The following is a 21,469-nucleotide window of genomic DNA, read 5'->3' on the forward strand; positions in this document are numbered from 1 at the left end:
TAAGCTTGCCACCCCCTCCCTTTCTCCCGCAAGCCTTTGGGGACACATCACAGGCCCCGGAAGACTGTGGGACCATTCACAAAGTGCAGCACGGCTCACACATGAGCCGTGCCGGGAGTGCCAGTTTCCATTACTTAAGATGCTGGCGTCTGGTCCAGAAGCCGATTGAAAAAATGGCTTGGGTGAGGACAGTGTTGGATCCCTGGACAGGTAAATGTCCTTATATTAAAAGTCAGCAGCTATAGTGTTTGTAGCTGCTGAGGTTTAATTTTTTGGGGATAGACTGGAATCTTTAAGATGTTTTTGAACATTTAATGGTATAGATCCATTTTTGTAGCAGCTACATTCATGGGTGGGGTCTTTATTAGTCACTGCAATGTACTTGCTCCCCGGGACTACATGTCTTCTTCACCCAATGGAGTTTGATTAAGAGCTAGCTTCTGTTTTAGCAAATACGTACATCTGGCCACACAAAGCACATTGCAAAGAACCACTGCAACAATGTGGCCAATAAAGTTTATTGAAATGTATATAAAAAAAATGATCATGATCCTGCATACAATTAGTCATGGGACATGTAGTCCCACCCAGGGGTGGACTGACCATTTGGAAACACGGGCACTGCCCGAGGGCCCAGGGTCAGTAGGGGGCCCCATGAGATGCCCCTGGTACCTTTTTCATAGGTTTTTTTGAGTTTGGGCAAGGACACAGGGGCCCCACGATCCCCTATTTCCCGGGGGCCCCATGAGTTGTCAGTCCGCCCCTGGTCCCACCATCAGGGCTTAAGCTAAAGATTGTGTGTGAGCTCCCTTGCTAGATGTCTTGTGAGCTACTGAGATGGGTGAAAGGTTTAAAATTGATCTAAATGAAAAAAAAAACAATTATGGAACACAATAAATGGCTCTACACCAAGAACTGAGTAATTAAAGACCGCTGATCGCTCAGTTCTCGAGTCCGCTCTGAGACCAGAGCAGTGACCGTCAGCCACCACTTTGCCTTGCCAGATCTCACTGGAGCACTGGACTGTGGAGAGGGCAAGAGTGGCTGGGCTCAGGATCTCAGTGCTGCGCTGAGAGGGTGAGCCTGCTGCAGGTCAAGCATCTGAGTAGACCCCGACACTACTGTCAGGACCCCTGCAGAGCCTAAACCCGCTCTGTGACATCAGCTGAGAGCGGACTATAGCCCACTGTCTGCTGAATCTGGGTCACAGGAGTGTCACAGGAGTGTACTTGGTTAGCTTTGCCCATACTTCTCCTTTAAACATAAATTTATTTTTGGTACTTTGTGGATTTGCCCAGTGGGCAATATCTAAAGAACCGACTGTGTACTTCAATAAACGGAAGAGAAATTTACTTTTTTTCAGTCGATGGTTTAATTCTACTTTAATTGGAACCCCACTCTATATTGTTTATGTCTGGAGTGCTTTTAAGCCATGAGTGGTGCCTTGTCAATCTGATTGATAAGCTCTGCACTGCAAGCTGTGGGAGCATGCAAGTAACAGCAGGTTGTATGTACTCCATTCTATTCAGTGTATTCATACATACTGGACATAATTAGAAGATATTACCTGTCTCTTCTATTATAAATTCTGCTGTTACATCCTTGTCTGGCATGCCCAGTACAAATCGTAGCTCCATAGACCGTTCCACTAGTTTATCTATGGCATCCCTCCATAGCTGAAGACTGAAAACAGAGGATTACAAAAATGTAGACTGAGATAAGAAAATCACCCCTGATATAAAAGTGACATCACTAACTTCAAAATGACCTTTTCTGGACTGGTGAGATGAGCCCTAATGCACTAGAATGTAGATTGGCTTTGCCTATTACTCCTGTGCATGTTACTCCATATTTGCAGGAATGTAAATAACTGCATGACAACACAAGTGTGCACATAATGACATGCACATAATACTGGATGATTACTAACTGCCATTGTTGTAGTACATAGATTGGGAGCCAGATGCATATGAGCTTATATATTTTTATACTGATGATTTATAGCTTTTTTATACTAACCATACAATCTCTGTTTTACAATTAAATGTTTAATAGATGAAAAGGATTTGCAGAACACTACGGGTTAGCTAAAAAGAGAAGTATGATCAGCCTGCTTTGTGTCTGACTTTGTCTGAGTCATTTAGTCCTGTTTGTATACTACAGTCTATTCTACAACACACTGTTATCTATTCTCTTGAACCCTGCTGCCCAACCTGTGGCCGGAAGGTCGCATGTAGCCCTTTGGCACTTTTTGAGCAGCCCACAAAGTCCTGCAGACGCTCACCTTTGTTTCCCTATTGCCATATTGTAGCGGTGATCTCTGGTAGCCTAACGTAATGTGTCTCCAGTTTGTCTCCTGAATCATGTCCCCAGTCTCTAACATCCCCTATAGCAGGTCCCCAGTCTCTAACATCCCCTATAGCAGGTCCCCAGTCTCTAACATCCCCTATAGCAGGTCCACAGTCTCTAACATCCCCTATAGCAGGTCCACAGTCTCTAATATCCCATATAGCAGGTCCACAGTCTCTAACATCCCCTATAGCAGGTCCCCAGTCTCTAACATCCCCTATAGCAGGTCCACAGTCTCTAACATCCCCTATAGCAGGTCCCCAGTCTCTAACATCCCCTATAGCAGGTCCCCAATCTCTAACATCCCCTATAGCAGGTCCACAGTCTCTAACATCCCCTATAGCAGGTCCACAGTCTCTAACATCCCCTATAGCAGGTCCACAGTCTCTAACATCCCCTATAGCAGGTCCACAATCTCTAACATCCCCTATAGCAGGTCCCCAGTCTCTAACATCCCCTATAGCAGGTCCACAGTCTCTAACATCCCCTATAGCAGGTCCCCAGTCTCTAACATCCCCTATAGCAGGTCCCCAATCTCTAACATCCCCTATAGCAGGTCCCCAGTCTCTAACATCCCCTATAGCAGGTCCCCAGTCTCTAACATCTCCTATAACAGGTCCACGGTCTCTAACATCCCCTATAGCAGGTCCCCAGTCTCTAACATCCCCTATAGCAGGTCCCCAATCTCTAACATCCCCTATAGCAGGCCCACAGTCTCTAACATCCCCTATATCAGGTCCCCAGTCTCTAACATCCCCTATAGCAGGTCCACAGTCTCTGACTGTCTCTTTGCATAATGCCTAAAGTTTATGACCAAATCCTGTTTAGCATCTGCAGTCTCTTGACACTTAATATTCTGTGCAGCCCTTGGGTGAGGTCAGGGGCTGCACTTAAGGCCCCCTTATCAAGAGAGCTAACTACCACTGTTCTAGAAGATATGTCCTTAACATGGCCAAAATTAAAAACAACATATTTATAAAGCATGGCTCAGTTCGGGACTTAAGCCGACCATAGACAGATCAAAATTCATCCAGTTCAGTAGGAACAGGCCACATTTCGACCAATCTATGGGCAGGCTGGGTGTACTGAGGTCAATCTATCAGTCAATATTTTTTTGTCTCATAGGACTACTGCTGCCAAATATTTCCAGCAGCAGTAATCACTGTATTTTGATGGCAGGGAAACCTCCCATTGTCAGAACACAATAGCGTGGCGGGAGGGATTCCACCATCAATAATGACTGTGTTGATGGCGGAATCAAGCAACTTTCTTTCTTTTAACCCGTGGTTGAAGGAAAGAAACTTCCATAATCTATAGCCAGGCTTAGAAACTGGTAGATTGCTTTTAAAATGAATAGAGTTTGAAAAATAAAAATAAATAAATGACAATGTAGAATTGGGTCAATTAATCTGTCGAAATTATGCGACAGGCCTTCGTCCTATGACAGAATGTTTTCTGCTGCGTGAAGCAGAGAGATGTAATGTACCACAGCCTCAATAACACTGCCTGCATTTTATGAATGGGCTGTAAAATGCAAGCTGCTGTATTGAGCAACTCTGTAGAGTATAACAGAAAGCTAATAGCGACATCCACAAATGTTCTATTAGCTCCCAAATCTCTACTTGCTGTTTGCTGGATCATTTTGAATGGGCATTGCAGGAAAAAAACTCTTGCTTTGCATTGCTTTTGTCTTGTGGTGCACTCAGTAGATGCGCTGGTGCCCATTTACAATGAATGGCACCGCAATGCAACACAGTAGGGGTTATTTAATAAAACTGGAGCGTGCAAAATTTGGTGCAGCTCTGCAAAGAAACCAATCAGCTTCCATGTTTTATTGTCAAAACTTAACTGAAGAAGCTGAAGTTAGCAGCTGATTGGCTACCATGCACAGCTGCACCAGATTCTGAGTGCTCTAGTTTTAGCAAATCTACCCCAGTGTGCTTTGTGCGTTAGTGTGCAATTTCAGCAGCGACAAAGGCAGCAATAAATCTTGCCATATTTCTACTCCTTCCCTATTCCATCCAAAACTAAAAAAGGGTATTGGCTAGATTTGCAGTTTAAGCAGTTTCACATATTATATTCTGCGGCCATTTAGGTGTACAGTGCTTGGCGGAGTTCTTCTTTACTATCTATGCACGTTGCTTCTTGAATAATTATATACAAGCAGAACAAAATCTCAGAAACTTCACAAGCAAACAATTACCACTGACCAAGCTTGCTGCAACAGGTCCACAGGAACCTCCTGCGCCGGGGTGGTCAGTTCACTGACAAGTCTGTTTACATGAAGTAGGAATGTCTCTCGTGGTTCATCCTCGGGGATCATATCTGAAGCCTGACATTGGGGATCAAAAGAGCACAACATTAGGATATAACAGTGCAGCCAGATGCAAACTTTACAATCTGATGGTAGAAACTTTGTAGAATCTGGATAGAATTTTATTAATGACTTTTATTAGCATGCTGTCGCACTACACAGGGGTTAGGAGATTATACAATGTGTGTGTCCAGCTTTAAAGGATATGTTCACTTTTGGGAACATGTTACATGTTCCACCTGTTTTTAGGGTGGAACGTGTAACATGTTTCTGCTCCTGCAGCTCTCCCCCTGATCTCTTCCCCGTGACAGTGGACTGGGGATATTCTCCCCGCACTCACTGTCACAATTTGAAAACAGTGCAGCGTGCGGGGCTCCATCCACACGGATGCATCATTTTTTAACAGAGTTTTGTGAATGCCTACAAGTCCTGTCAGCTTTGTGGCTGATGGCTTATAGTTCTCAATGAACTACAAGGGTGCTGGTGAGTGCTCTCGTAGTCCATTAAGCTACCTGGACTGAAATAACTGCCTGTCCCTACAAGAGATAGGTGCAGATAGCTACACTGGCAGTCTGTAGGAGCCACACATTGCACCAGTGATCTGCTAACCCCAGCTGAAATGCTTTACAAGCTTCTAAGAAAAAAAAAAAAAAGTAGTAAATTAACATTTTTTTTCACCTGCATAAAATGTGCATTTTTTTTATTTCACTAAAAAGGAGAACTTATCTTTTAATCTAAAAGAAAAACAAAATCCTGCTGTTTAAAGCAGATGTCCAGTCTCCAGTACCCTAGTTCTTCTAACCCTCCCCCAAATTTCTACTCACACCTATTTTATAAAAATTCCTTTTATAAATATATATATATATATATATATACACCTTGATTCAAGCTGTCATCCTTGACAATGACATACTGTGTCCTTCTTCTTGCCCAGCAGCAGTGGGTGATAAAGGGCGCGCATATGTGTAAATAGTGTTCAGTGCTCCAGCAATGTGACAGCCAGGGCTCACAGAAAGGGATTGAATGACACCGGCTGTCATTCAACCCAGAAGAAAGCCAAGCATACCTGCACATTATGGCAAGATCTGCTGTCTTTCCCCGCACTACAGTTCCACTTTATTTGTGGCTTTACAATGCCTAATGTATGAAAAAAAGTCATGTTCAAACTCCTTTTAATGTGCATTTTATACTGACAATATACTGTATTTTTTGTGATGCAGGAGCGCTGAAACTTATTGGGATGCGTGGGTGGTTTACAGTTCTAGAGGCTGCTCACCAGCACCTGTGGGGTCTTACCAGACCCTCCAGAGGAGCTTATTGGCATTTTGAAAGGATGAGAGCGCCACACCAGCTTGTATAGACCTTTTAAAAGATTTTTATAAATATAAAATTATTTTAAAAGGTCTATGCAAGCTAGTGTGATGCTCTCATTCTTTCAAAACTTGCACACAGGTGCCAAAAATGTCATGTTTTTTAACCACTTCCAGACCGGACACTTTTACCCCCTTCCTGACCAGGGCAATTTTCAGCTTTCAGCGCTATCACACTTTGAATGACAATTGTGCGGTCATGCAACACTGTACCCAAATTAATTTTTTACCATTTTTTTGAGACAGATAAAGCTTTATTTTGGTGGTATTTATTCACCGCTGGGATTTTAATTTTTTTTGCCATGTAAATGAAAAAGTTCAAAAATTTTGAAAAAAAAGTGTTTTTTTTATAAAATTTTGCAAATAAATAATATTTCATCATAAATCTTGGCCAAAATTTATTCCGTTATCTCTTTAGTAAAAAAAAAAATCCAAATTAGTTTATAACCAAAAATTAAAATTTTTAAACATTTTTTTTACATTTTTATTTTATTTTTTTGGTCACATTGGTCACAGCTTGTCACATGGTACAAGCCTGTTGTGAATAGCCTTGTACCATGTGACCTCTGTGATCATTCACAGATTTCACACGTAGTAAGCAATGTCGTCACAAGTGACATCTTGCTTACTACTTTGCATGTGATCACTGATTGGCCAATCAGTGATCACATGATCGGGACCTCGTACAGAGGTCCCGTCCAACGATCGGTGTTTCACTGTGTCCGGAGGACACAGCGGGCACCGGATCGCGGTGCTGCGCTCTTCCAGGGAGCGTGCACAAGCAGGGTGCGGGGAGGCCATTTATAAACAGCCGCCCGACCCTGCACTGCCACCGTCCGCCCGTTTATATGCAACGGCCGGTCGGGAAGTGGTTAAGCATTCGGGCATTTTTTTTTTTTTTTTACTGATCTGAATGCAGCCTATTGCCTTCGGTTGGTCTGTATACATAGGGGTGTGAATACCAGAAAACTAGTGCCATGTATCAGTAAAAAAATTACATAAATCTGCATTACTGGTCAGTATTGTACATGCATAAACACAAATGTGCATAAATATGTACGCAAATCTCACCTCCCCTATATTTTTTTAGCATTGTTCAAGTTCGAAATAATTCTTTACAAGTGTGTATACGCACATAAACACACATGCTATATGGATTATACCCGTGTTTTTTGGGCGGGAACTGTCAGGAAGATTGCATGTTCATACACTAGTGTCATGTGCAAGGACCCTTAAAAAAGACAATGGGGTTGATTTACTAAAGGCAAATAGACTGTGCACTCTGTAAGAGCAGTTGCTCCAGAGATTAGTAAATGAGCAGAAGCTCTGCTGACTTCCATCATCCAATCATGTGCAATTAAAAATGCTGTTTTTATTATTTTCCTTGCATGTGATTGTATTCTTTGCAAAATGAAGCATTATCTCATTTACTAAGCTCTGGAGCAACTGCTCTTGCAGGGCGCAACTGCACAGTCTATTTGCCTTTAGTAAATCAACCCCAATGTGACTAAACTGAAAATATAAAATGAAGGGGCTGCCGCATCAACCACTTCATGCTGTAGTTTTCCCTGTGGATGCTCCATCACTACTCTGTCATATGCGAAGACTGGAGTCAGTGGTCAGCAGAAAGAGAAGTATTTTTAATCTTCTTTTACAGGCTGGATTTAGTTGTATCTTTTTTAGGTCATCATAAAAAGGCCTGCCCCTTTAATTCATTCTTAACACCACTAAAACTTCTTTGCTACCCATTTTTTAAATGAAAAAATTGGCTCTTGTAAATGATTTTTCACCTGTTTCAGTTGGACAACTGATAAGTTCCATTCTGAACTGGGCTCCTCTTCGGCCTCCGAACCAATTTGTTCTACAAGGTAGGATCCGATCAGCACATGACCTGATGCCTCTTCTGATAGAAGAGGACTGGTCTGTGTGTCTGGAGATATATACTCCCTCCATAACCGCTGCAGCTCCTCAACAGTCTGATTTTTGTAGTGTAACTGTAATAAAAGTATAACATAAAAGCCCGAAAAGGATCATAATTATCACATAAGAGTAGGTGGGCAGATTAAAAGTAAGCCTTTCTGTACAACAAATATGCCAAACTATCAATGCAAGTTCTTTTTGCATGGGGACAGCTTAACCGATAATTGATGATCTGTTAGTACTGAGATACAGTCTTGGTGAGCAGGCTAACTGATAGGTGGCCAACACTGCAAACAAACGTTAAGGCCCAAGAAAAACAACGGAACCAAAAAAACTGCCTGCAGCTCAAAGAGCCGCCAGAAGAATGTTAAAAAGCCGCCTGAAGAACGGCTGCAATGTCCGTCTGGTAAAAAAAAATGTGTGAACAGAAGATTGGCCGCACAGAGGTACAAAAGAATGGTGTCCTGGTTGAGGAGCGAGAGGCCACCAATTTATGACAGATCGAAAGGGCAGAAAATGCACCTTTAATAGTGCTGAGAGAGTGATAGCCAAACGCTAGTTAAAATCCAGGTGCAGGAATTGAGTATTCGTCCCACAGAGAAACTCCTAGATTGGAAGTCCCGAGATTCACACCAAGTGATATAAGCCTTCCCTATCTAATGATAGCTATTTTTGACAAAGTCTTTCAAGCTTTTAGCATCATAGGAATCACAGATTCGGAGATGTCCGTGTCTCTCAAAACCTGGGCTTCAACAGCTATGCTGTTATATCCAACGACTGAAGCAGAATGGCAAATCAGTCCTTGGGACAGAAGATTCTGACGATATGGCAGAGCCCACAGTACAGCTGCCAGGATTCTTACCTGGTCAGTGTACCTCACTGGGCTCTGAGGAAGAGGCAAGTCCTCGAAACGCGTCAGCCTTTTGGATGTCTAAACTCCCTATTGCGGACTGTTACTCAGCGCGGTGTTGATCCAGCTGTTCTTTTATGATGTGCCTTGACTATATTGTCGTTTGTGAGCACAACACCTACTTTATTATTTCTTATTAAACATTTTTTATGGTAATGCACTAGGCCTGTGCGCCCTCTTTTTGTTCTTTCCCCATTCAGTATATTTGGATTCCCCCGGTCCATTTGAGGGCAGCAAGGTGTGCATGTTCCAGGACATTCTTAATGTGGTTGTAGCATCGAGTCCATCCCCAAGCGCAGGAGCATTTGTGTTTGCTGGTTCAGTGTACCTCACCAGTCTGGGCCAGTCTGGAGCAATGAGGATCATGGAATGTCCTTCATCTCGATCCTGCCAAGAAGATGAAAAGACGCTTCAGGGAAGGAAAGGCATAGATCAGAGTCGATCCCAGGGAGCCACCAAAGCTTCCACTGATTCTGGTACAGGAATCTTATACCTGGGGACAAACCTGTGCAATTTCTTGTTGAAGGGTTCTGGAACACCTTTGGGTAAAGGAACTACTCCCCTGGGGGGTTTGGGGGGGGGTGGATGTTGGCTGAGGAAGTCTGCCTGCCTATTGTCTATGCCTGGGATGTATATAGTAGACAAGGTGGGAATGTGAAGTTTTGCTCTAGATAAGATTCAATCTACCTCTTTTGCCACATTGAGACTTCTGGTTCATTCCTAATGGTTGATGTAGGAGTCTCCTCTGACAATCAATTTTCCTGTACCACACTTTAACTCTGATAATGGAAGAGATTTTAGGAGCAAACAGCATAATGATTCTAGCCTGTAGAGCTATTTGTACAGTGTGAGCTAGGTGCCCCAGTTACAGTGCGGCTACCCCCCCCCCCCCATGTCAAGAAACCAAAGAGTTGGTAACAGATGAGGGTTAGATGGTTGTAGGTGACCAAAGTCACAGTAGGTGGACATCAGGAACAGACTGAAGGTCAGAGTTACATCTGGCTATTGGCAAGCTGGAACAGGAGAGTGGGGAGATGCTTCCCCGATGCTTCATGATGGGAAAGAAAATTTGGAGTGAGTGCAACACTTCACCCAGCAGATGCTGTCAGCACTGAATCTCACAGCATTAACCCCTTCCGCAGTGAAAAGTGAACAGAAGCGGGAATTTAAAGGTGCCTAGCGAGCAGCATACATAAGGTACCTCCCGATGCTCAGCTCAACCGGCCTACTTACAGAGTGAGTCTTAAGAGACAGGGTAAGTGATGAGGCAATGCTGGACCTAGAAAGTGCTCTACTGCTATCTTGTTACCAGATTGGAAACTGAAAAGTGCCCTACACAGAACCCAGTGCCTGAAGGCAATTTCCAATCTTTGCAATGCCCAGTCCAATGGGGTCCAAACAAGGCATTCTGAAAGCCAAAATGAGGACAGTTGCACCGGATTGCTGCAATTGAAGAGACCAACTCTAGAAGAAATGTAGAGAAGAGTCTTGAATGAAGAAAAAAAATGACTACAAAAAAATGAGGCTAATAAAATGAGGTTAGTCTTTTAAACAGGAGAGCTGAAGAAAAGACATGGATCCTCCTAGAACACTAGCCAACAACTGAGGCATGCTGGTAGTTGGAGGGGTTATCCTGGGCTGTCCTGCAATTTTTTTGTTTGCCAAATTTCAATCCTGTAAGCGGCAGTATAACCCGAAGATAAAAGACTCACCTGAAGAAACAAAACCTGTTTATTTGGGCGTTTATTGTTTTTACATTTCACCTGTGTCCAAAAATACAGAGCTAATTGATAACGCCAAGGTGTCAAATGTATCCAGTTCTATAAGATCTTGACATTTCTAACTACGGTACATTCTTTTAGCAGCTGTATTAATAGCTAATTTCTACAAAATATGCTGGAACTAGGGACTTCTGGTCTTTTTAAAAGCGAGAATTCAACTCTAAAAACTGTAAACAAAGTAGTTTTTATTCTTTGCAACTTAAGAAATAGGAACAAGGCTGCCATCTAGTGCTGTATATTGAATAGAGCTGCCATCACATGGTAAGCAATGTGAGTAGGGAGTGAACTTGGATGGTTAGGCTTTAATAATCAATGAAATCGGCATTATAGATCATCATGTCACATTGTACATGAAATACCTCTGGGTTCATTAGGTGGAACATTTCTTCTTCAGTGACACGTGTCGGAGGTGACTGAGGACGCTCTGGGCTACGGACACCGTCCAACATCTCCTGCATTATCTTCTGAGCTATAAATTTGGCCTCTTGAGAGTCCATCTCCCTCTACAGTGACAGAATCATCAAAACAAATAAGGAAAAATACAGAAAATTAATAATAAGCTCAAAGATACAATTCCTTAAAGATACAAAATCAGCAGGCTTTTCACAGTGCTCCATTAACCAGATTAATTTGTCATATGATCTCGTACAGTATATGCGTTTCACCTGTGTTTATTCTGTTGGTGAATATTTTCGTTTTGGAGCAGAAAAGGGTTAACACTTCTCCCGGGCTATTTTTGCAGTCTGTGTACTGTTGGGGAGATCTCCCTTCACTTGGTGCCCAGGGGTTGCAACAGGAAGTTAAAGGAAATCTCCTGAAGTGGGGGGAATTCTCTCTTAGGGCTCATTTACACTTGCTTCGACAATAAAGCGCCTACTGCTTCAACATGCTTTTTTTGCCCGTTTTCAAGGCTCTGGTGATGCTTTTTTGAAGCTTTAATGAAGCTTGGCAAATGCCCTGTTTGTGTGTGTGTTGATTTTCTATTTGTTTTAAAGGGGCCCAGAAGAACCTTGACTCAATAATACCCCTGCTCAGCAGATTCTCAGTTCATTGGTACCCTTGTTCAGAAGATCCCCAGCATATTAATACCCTCATTTAGGAGATCCCCTGCTCAATAGTACTACCAACTCTGCTGATGCCCCACTCAGTAGTAAGCCCAGCTCTGCTGATCCTCTGCTCAGTAGTAACCCCCCAGCTTTGCTGATCCTCCACTAAGTAGTAACTCCCAGCTCTGTTGATCCCCCTCTCAGTAGTACCCCCAGCTCTGCTGATCCCCCACTCAGTAGAATCCCCAGCTCTGCTGATCCCCCACTCAGTAGTACCCCCAGCTTTGCTGATCCTCCACTCAGTAGTAACTCCCAGCTCTGCTGATCCCCCACTCAGTAGTACCCTCAGCTCTGCTGATCCCCCACTCAGTAGAACCCCCAGCTCTGCTGATCCCCCACTCAGTAGTACCCTCAGCTCTGCTGATCCCCCACTCAGTAGTACCCCCAGCTCTGCTGATCCCCCACTCAGTAGAATCCCCAGCTCTGCTCATCCCCCACTCAGTAATACCCCCAGCTTTGCTGATCCTCCACTCAGTAGTAACTCCCAGCTCTGCTGATCCCCCACTCAGTAGTACCCTCAGCTCTGCTGATTCCCCACTCAGTAGAACCCCCAGCTCTGCTGATCCCCCACTCAGTAGAACCCCCAGCTCTCCTGATCCCCCCCCCCCCGCTCAGTAGTAACCCCCCAGCTCTGTTTATCCTCTGCTCAGTAGAAACATAGCTCTGTTGATCCTCTGGTTTGCTGATCCTCCTCTCTTTCTGGTCCTCACTTCCCTCCTGCTATATTGCTCCTGTAATGCGCACCACGGGTGACATTGCTAGTTTCTCTTGCTCTGGCCCCCCAGCTCTGATGATCATATGCTGCTCAGTCCTTTCTCTCCGGTTCCAGCTGTCCTTCCGCCATAGCGTTCCCATGTTGCACACCATGTGTGCCCTCTGCTAGTTGCTCCACTCCAGTCTGGACCCCACTCACCTTCCTGCTGCTCCTCACTGCACACCAGATGCAACGTCTGCACCAGACACTTCCAGAACATATACACATGAACTGGAAGTGACTGCTGATTACATCACTTAATGGTTTTCCAGTGCATCCTGGGATATCTCATACCTGCAATACCTCCAAAGCAAAGCTAACTCTGAATAAAGGCCCTCAAAAACTGCAGGCGCTGTTTTAAACTTTGCCATAGACATCTATGGAGGCTTTGAAGAACCAAGAAAGTGACAAGGGTATAATTTTTGAAGGGAAACAAAGCAAATGCAATGCATGTAAAGGAATGTAATCTTACCATTTTATTTAGTGACAGGGGCTTTGATTGGTATTCAAAGTGCTTTAAAAAAGTGATTCCAACGCCACATTTTGAAGCAAGTGCAAACGAGGCCTTAGACAGTTGTCCCCAGACAGGTTTCCACATCTGAAGATTTCCCTTCACCTAATGCTCTTTGGACAACTCTAACATTTTGAGAGTGCAAAATGTCCTCAATTTATTCAAAGCCAAAAAAAAGGTGTTAGCGTCTTTGCATACACTTTAAGGGTTAGGTTGAGAAATATAACCAATTATAATTAAAGGCAAAACCTTTTTTAGTTTTGGATAGAAATCTGTCAGGTTTCTTTATTGCTGTCTGGGGCCCTGTTAGAGAGATTCACCCTCTCTATTTCTCCTGTGTACTGTTATCACCAAAAGTAGAAGAAAACTCCAAATTTGGTGTTGTCACCAGAACAGCATCAGAGGGGAAATCTTCCAATGGGTGCAATAGTTCTGGTGACAATGGATTTCCTCTCATTTCCTGTTTTGGCTATTAGACAGGAAGTGAAGGACAATCTCTTTAGTAGGTCACAGAGGGCTAAAAAAGGACAAAGATTATAACCCTCCTTTACTCTATTCAAAATGAAAAAAAAAGTTTTACTTTAAGGTCCCACACTGATTCTCACCCCAGACATGCTCCTCTGCTGAATAATCGTCTATTATCAGAACCCTTGGTCAAACCCAGTGCATAAAGGAGCATGTGACCTTCTCTTCTTCCCAAGATGCAGTTCTCACATCTGAGCAGTCAATCCCCAGCTCCAAACACAGTCACATGGGCAGGGGAAGCAGGCCTCTAATCCTCTGTAGACTCCAGCACAGTCTAACATGTAACTTAACGTGTTACCAAACCCAGGACCCTGCATGCACTATATCTGGTCTCCCAGGACCCTGCATTCACTATATCTGGTCTCCCCGGACCCTGCATTCACTATATCTGGTCCCCCCGGACCCTGCATTCACTATATCCGGTCTCCCAGGACCCTGCATTCACTATATCCGGTCTCCCAGGACCCTGCATTCACTATATCTGGTCTCCCAGGACCCTGCATTCACTATATCCGGTCTCCCAGGACCCTGCATTCACTATATCTGGTCTCCCCGGACCCTGCATTCACTATATCTGGTCTCCCCGGACCCTGCATTCACTATATCTGATCTCCCCGGACCCTGCATTCACTATATCTGGTCTCCCAGGACCCTGCATTCACTATATCCGGTCTCCCCGGACCCTGCATTCACTATATCTGGTCTCCCCGGACCCTGCATTCACTATATCCAGTCTCCCCGGACCCTGCATTCACTATATCTGGTCTCCCAGGACCCTATATTCACTATATCCGGTCTCCCCGGACCCTGCATTCACTTTATCTGGTCTCCCCGGACCCTGCATTCACTATATCTGGTCTCCCACAATACACAGAACAAGGAAATGCAATTATTTTAGTAAATATAAGCTGCCAAATAGCTTTTCTTATCAGCAGTTGGAGCAGTCTTGTGACTTCTATCAATGTCCAGCAGAGCACTGGTTAAAATGTGTAGGAGATTTCATTCTCCTCTAAGAGGATGCAGGATCCCTGACCTCTGTCTGGACAGTGCTGATTGGCCCGTGCTGATCACATGTACTCTCCCAAGAAAAAAAAAACCTCTGTCTAGCAATACACTCCAAATTGAGCATGTACAAAGTGACTCCAATCCTCCGTTCTATCAGGAGAAATTTAAAGCGGAGTTTCACCTGAAAAAAAATTAAAGTCAGCAGCTACAAAAACTGTAGCTGCTGACTTTTAAAATTCAGACACTTACCTGTCCCATGATCCAGCCGTATCCTCACCACAGCTGGTTTCACCAGCCGTCTTCTCTTCCTGGCGCCGGCATCTTCAGTATGGGCACCCAGCTGTGACAGCCTGTGGCTTCACAACTGGGTGCCCACTGCGCATGTGCAAGAAGCACTGCGCTTTGTGAATGGCCCTGTAGTCTTTAGGGACCTGTCAAGTGTCCCAGAAGACTACGGGGAGGGAGGGGGGAGGACAACTTCTGCTTTCGATCGCCTAGGCTATCACAGCGGAAGTGGGAGTGTGTACTTGCAAAATTCGGGTACCCGCTCCCCAAAGGTGACAATCCTTAATGAGGAGTGGGGGGCAAAGGCTTAAGGTGAAACTTTCCCTTTTAGGTGGAGCTCCACTTTAAGGGACAATGGAAAACGGGGAGGATCAGAGAAGAGAGGATCAAACATCTTTTTTACACAATGTGGAGAATTACCCCTTAGGTTCCACAGTGAGTTCAACAAGCATGCTTTACTGCATCTACAGACTGATTGTACTGTTGTAGGTTTAGTAACACTTTAAAGCAGAACTGAAGGATGAATACTCACCTGTCCAGCAGTCCCTCTCCAGCTCCAGCATCTTCTTCTGAATGCCAGTCTTCAGACCTTTTCATTGGCCAGCGCAGGATAACATCACTTCTGTACATGCACAGGGGGCCATCATTCCAGGACCCAAAGACCAGCCCAGTGCTGTAAACAGAGCTGCACATCTGCAAGAAAAGCTTACCTGCTTGCTGTTTTTTACAACTTCAGTTCACCTTTAAAGAATATGAAAACCCAACATTTCATATTCCTGATATGTGCTTGCTGTACCATATACCTGTGTTAAAGCGGTAATATCTGAAAAAACTTCTCCCTGCAAGTTAAGAGCATAATGTGCTCGTATGCACGCCATCCATTGAGAGCGCAGTGCGCATGTGCCAGTGACATCACTGGCGCTGCTATAGTAAATATCTCCTTAACAGTGCACGTTTAGGAGATATTTACAGAACCTACAGTTAAACCTTAGGTAAAGCATAAAAAATAGGGTTTAAAAAAAATCCTGTTCTTTTTGTATTGCTTCCTTTGTGAGAAATCCCTGCCAGTCCCTCTGCTTACCTATTTAAAAACTGACCACACTAAGCATGCGATCATAGCGTATTAGTTCTATAACTGTGCTGGGAACTGAATCTGCTTTCCTCCACTGATCAAACCTCTGCTGACACCCCCTCCCCTGCACAGCCATTCACTGGGGAGATCAGTGTATTGATGTTTCTCTTTGCTCTCTATGCAGTTGAGACCAGAGGGAATGTGATCACTTGTATAAAAAGAAAAAGGTGTGAGCCATTTAATGACTGCTTGGAGCACAGCAATTTGCAGATGCAATGGCCTGTACAAGGGTATTTACTCTATCAATGTTTATAAGAATACTTACAAAATCCAACAATCCTCCAATCCATCGTTTATAAACGTACGATGGTTGAAAACAGGTTAAAGAAAAAAAACTACAAAAAACATAAAAAAAGTGCAAATAAATATTAAATGCGCAACTCAAAAAAATATTTTAAATAATACAGAGAAAAATTATATTGTTGAATAGTCCCACTCCAGGACTTCTCCAGGGTGTCACCCATCCTCTGGAACTCCCTGCCCCAACCCATCAGATTATCACCTACTCTCCTTTCCTTTAGGCGCACCCTGAAAACCCATCTCTTCAGGGAAGCCTACCCCACCCCCTGCTAACTTGCCGACCTCCTCCACTCTTCCTACCACTCCATCCACCACAGCTATCTCCTCCTGTGCCACCATCCCCTCCCTCCTAGATTGTAAGCTGCAAAGAGCAGGGCCCTCGATCCCCTCATGTTTTGCATTGTATTGGTATTGTTCTGTCACATGTTCTGTCCCCCTTTGTGATGTACAGCGCTGAGCGAACTATTGGCGCTTTATAAATACTGTATAATAATACCCTTGACCATTATTCACACCCGTTTGTGCTATAATCACATACCGCACTCACCAGATATTGGTAAAAAAAAACCTTAGATTTGGGCTCAGAAATCCTAGATCCCCTCAAATCAGCCTCCAATCACCAGGTAGAGATAGAAATCATCCAATTGTAGGTAAGACAAATGCCTCAGAACTCCAAACTGTACTTTAAATCAGCCTCCACCCTCCAGGACCACCAGAAATCACTCGCCATAGGAAGCTGAAGTGATGTAGTACGTTGTACGGCGAAGCCGGAAATGCATCAACGCGTTTCGTCTCCAGGTCTGGTCGAGGATCTTGGAATAAAGACTTTTGGAGTGGGACAATTCAACAATATAATTTTTCTCTGCATTATTTAAAACATTTTTTTTGAGTTGCACATTTATTTTAAAAAATTTTTTGAGTTGCACATTTAATATTTATTTGCGCTGTTTTTTATGTTTTCACCAAGGAGCAGCAGCATTTTTTTGGGAATTATTTCACAATATCTTTTGGCGCTGGTGATTTTTTGTTTAAAAGAAAAAAAAACTGCCAGCTTGTAGTTTTTTGGTAGAAAGAGCCAAAAGACTGTTGTGATATTGAAGTCTGATCACTGGGGAGAGGAGACTAAGGAAATGCTTCCTCTCTCTGCAGCAGACTGATGACATCATCTCATAGGCAAAGGATGGCTTTTTAATGATAAAAGGTAGAGTTTTTTTTTAAAACAGGACAGTACTGCTGTAGTTTGCGACCTATAAGGAACGTATTCATGTAGACATAGATATCAATATCAACCCATGTTAGTAAAAACAAGTGATAAATGAAGCTTCTGACCTGTAGCTCCTCCCTCATAGGGGCGGTCTTGTCTTCATACAGAGCGATTCCCCATAGAGATACTTGTATCAGAGCACCAGCCAATAGCACCGGGTGTGTGCAGAACTCCCAGTTCTCCCCAAATATCCCTGCAGTCGGGGACTTGAAATAGAAAGGGAAGGCCTGCGTCTCTCCTGGCAGGATCACACCTGCAAATAAGGCAGTTCAGAAATTGCTTAAACGATCAAAAAACATAAATTAGAATTTGGTTGGTGCATATCCTGTAAAGTCACACTCTATTATTCCCCTTCAAACCCTCCCTGGCTGCTACATACAAAAGGTTATGTAGGGAGATGAGGGGAAGGGTGGAGGAGCTAGGCCAGTACACGCAGTAGTAGGCAGGGGCGGACTGACAACTCATGGGGCCCCTGGCCAATAGGGGATCATGGGGCCCCTGAGTCCTTGCCCAAACTCAAATAAGCCTATGAAAAAGGTACCAGGGGCATCTCATGGGGCCCCCTACTGACCCCGGGCCCTCAGGCAGTGCCCGAGTTTCCAAATGGTCAGTCCGCCCCTGGTAGTAGGTTACTCCTAGAAGGGGAGAGGGCTATGACATGGCAGAAGGAAATGGGGCTGTGCTAAGGAATTGACACTTCCTGAAATAGTCAAATTTGTTATCAATTTAAGAGGTGCATTGCAAGTAAATAAAAAATTATTTCTGAAAAGAAAAAAAAAAAAGTAAGCATTTATACCACCTAATTTATTGTGCATTTACTTGCACATTTTTAAAATTGGTAACAGGGTCTCTTTAAATAAATTTCTCTGTGCTTTTCTACCACAGTAACGATCACACTTCTACCTCTTACAGCATTTTTTTTATACAATAACTATCAAGATTTTGCTTTTTGATTATATTTGATATGTCATTGTCTGGGAAACCAAACTGTGTAGCCTTGATGCGTGGAGCAGATTTTCCATTACTCGCTCACTTCTAAAGTACTCTTCAATGCACTTTAGATTCAAGTTATTATCCATGTGTATGCGCTGTAAGGATTATTATTTGCAGTCGTGTGGTTGTTATTTTCAGCTCTCATTGGTTCCTATTTCTAAAAATAATGCTGTTATGATAAATTATTTTATTTTTTACTCATCACATATAGCACCAACAATTTACGCAGAGCATTACATATGTATTGTAAATAATTATTATTATACAGGATTTATATAGCACCAACAGTTTGCGCATCGCTTTACAATATAAGGGAGACAATACAATTACAATACATTTCAGTAAAGAAGGAATATGAGGGCCCGGCTCGTGGAGCTTACAATCTAATGAACGTTGTAGCCTTTTGTTGTCTGTATAGGAACAGAAATTCTCTGCCTGGCTAACATTTTTCCACTTAGTCTGTCATTGTCCATATTAACCGTTTCAATACCGTGCAATTTTACACCTTCCTGCCCAGGCCAGTTTTCAGGTTTCAGCGCTCTCACACTTTGAATGACAATTGCGCGGTCATACAACATTGTACCCGAACTAAAATTTTATCATTTTCTTCACACAACTAGAGCTTTCTTTTGGTGGTATTTAATCACCGCTGGGGTTTTTATTTTTTGCTAAATTAACAAAAAAAGACCAAAAATTTTGAAAAAAACACATTTTTCTTTGTTTCTGTTATAAAAGTTTACAAATAAATAATTGTTCTTCATAAATTTAGGCCGAGATGTATTCTGCTACATGACTTTGGTGAAAATAACCCAAATTAGGATGTATTATTTAGTTTGTAGGAAAGTTATAGAGTTCACAAACTATGGTATAGATCTGAATATTGATCAATCCTGAAGTACTGACGGCCAATCTAAATTCTTGAGGTCCAAGAATGTCAGAACAGTACAGATATCCCCCAAATGACCCCTTTTTGCAGAGTAGACAGTCCGACGTACTTCATAAGAGGTATGGCGATTTTTTGAAGTTGTATTTTTTTGTCATAATTTTTCGGAAAATTAAAAAATTAAAAAAATTATTTTCACTATTTTTTTTTTACATACTGTCACCAGTGCAGTACAGCGTCATCATATAACTGGCATGGCGGTGAACAGGGACACTGACTGGTGACAGTATGAAAAAAAAAAATATATTTTTTTTTTTTTATTTTTTTTATTTTTTTTATTATATTTAATTTTTTATTACATTTTTTTTTTTTTTTTTTAAGATTTTTTTTTCATATTTTACTTTGACCAAAGTAGTGCAATGTTACCATAGTAACATTGTACTACTTTGGGGAAGTGATCAGTATTTTTTTTTTTTTTTTTTTTTACACAATTTGCTTATAGCAAAGAATTACTTTGCTATAAGCAAGCATTTACCTGAATGAAATTGATTCATTCAGCTTTTTTTTTTTTTTTTTTTTGTGCTTAGCTGTGATTTGGTCACAGCTAATCACATGACATGTGCATGTGATTAGCTGTGACCATTCACAGCTAGGCACTAGTATACAATGGATGGCATCATGAATGAAGCCATCCATTGTATACAACTGTCATGTGACCTGCTGTGATTGGTCACAGCAGGTCACATGGTACCAGCAACGGGAGCCGGTACTCGGATCTGTCATCAGCCGTGTCCGAGGTGCACGGCCGCTGACAGATCGCACTGCTGCGCCGCTCTGCATTAGCACAAACGGCGCATGTGCGGGAGCACGCCAAATGGCGTGCACCCGGAATGCAGGGACACAATTGAAGCCGCCAAACGGCCATTGGCCGGGCGGCTAATGGTTAAAGTGTCACTAAACCCACATCATAAAAAAAACTATCAATAAATGTTGTATGCTGTTCATACTATGTAACTATGGGATTCATTTTCTGCAAAAAAAAACCTGGTCTTTCTATTCCTTTCGTCCATGTCCCCAATGCAATTGTGTTGGCAGCTACCACACATGCTCAGTTTTCAGTGAGTTTCTATGTTGAGCCTTTCCTCCCTATCACATCTGAGCAGCTACTTTGACCATTGTGTTTGTTATTATAGCGAATACTGCAGTGTATTATGTCCTTCAATATTGTAAGTAATTATAGGAACAGACAAGTAGTACATAATTGTATAATAAATAGGGGAAGTCCAGAAAACAACCCCCCTATTATTTATTTCCGACTATAGAGTCATACATGTGGGTGTATACACAGTGGTAAATGAAAGCCCACTCCCTCCCTCCTCCTCCATGTCCACTAACCACCTAAACACAATGAGGGAAGGGATATTATATCTTGAATGATGGAGGCTTCACCTCTCTGTTATTCAAAGACACAGGCTGGAGGGGCATGACACAGCCTGTAACTGGAAGAAATCCACCCACACCATGTTATTGCCACAAAATACTAAAGATTTAAAGTCAAATATTTATTTGTATGACGATTTAAAACTGTTTGATATTAAATATTTATTTTTACTCTGTATCCCAAAGGCTTTTTTTTTAATTTTGAACATGAGACCAGCAGCAGAGGACTAGAAGCTCCTCCTTCTTATGTTTCCTTGGGAATGAGCTGGGTCATCTGACAGCTGTATATCGATTGGAAAAAAGCTACTTAGATGTTGGTTTGTTTAATTAAAATAATACAGTGCCATCATCAATATAGAGAAAGAGACGGGATGATGTAAATTAAATAGAGTGTGTTTAGTATCACTTTACAGGAAACCTATACCAAATATGGAGTTTGCCATTGCTTCCTGGCTGTCATTCTGATCCAAAAGTTTCAGTGCATTTAGAGTCACGGACCTAGAGCAAGTAGGTTCTGACATCATGCTGAATTTCCATATCTGCATGCTTGTTCCAGGTCAATGTCTGGGAAAGACGTGAAGCCGTTGCATTGGTATGACAGTCAGGCAAACAGCATTTTCCGGAGGT

At 42.8% G+C, this 21,469-nt stretch overlaps 1 protein-coding gene across 1 annotated transcript in view; it reads right to left on the reverse strand.

Moving 5' to 3' along the window:
* Positions 1-21,469, reverse strand: part of MYCBPAP (MYCBP associated protein) — a 104,187-nt gene that overhangs the window by 17,232 nt on the left and 65,486 nt on the right. The window contains exons 12-16 of the mRNA XM_089677594.1: positions 17,592-17,779; positions 11,004-11,147; positions 7,824-8,027; positions 4,560-4,681; positions 1,568-1,683 (exon numbers count right to left, since the gene is read on the reverse strand). Of these exons, the coding sequence (XP_089533720.1) occupies positions 1,568-1,683; positions 4,560-4,681; positions 7,824-8,027; positions 11,004-11,147; positions 17,592-17,779 (774 nt within the window). The remainder of the gene's footprint in view (positions 1-1,567; positions 1,684-4,559; positions 4,682-7,823; positions 8,028-11,003; positions 11,148-17,591; positions 17,780-21,469) is intronic.

This window comes from Staurois parvus, unplaced genomic scaffold (assembly GCF_062004578.1).
Source record: "Staurois parvus isolate SC_StPar_1 unplaced genomic scaffold, SC_StPar_1.0 ptg000189l, whole genome shotgun sequence".
Lineage (NCBI taxonomy): Eukaryota > Metazoa > Chordata > Amphibia > Anura > Ranidae > Staurois > Staurois parvus.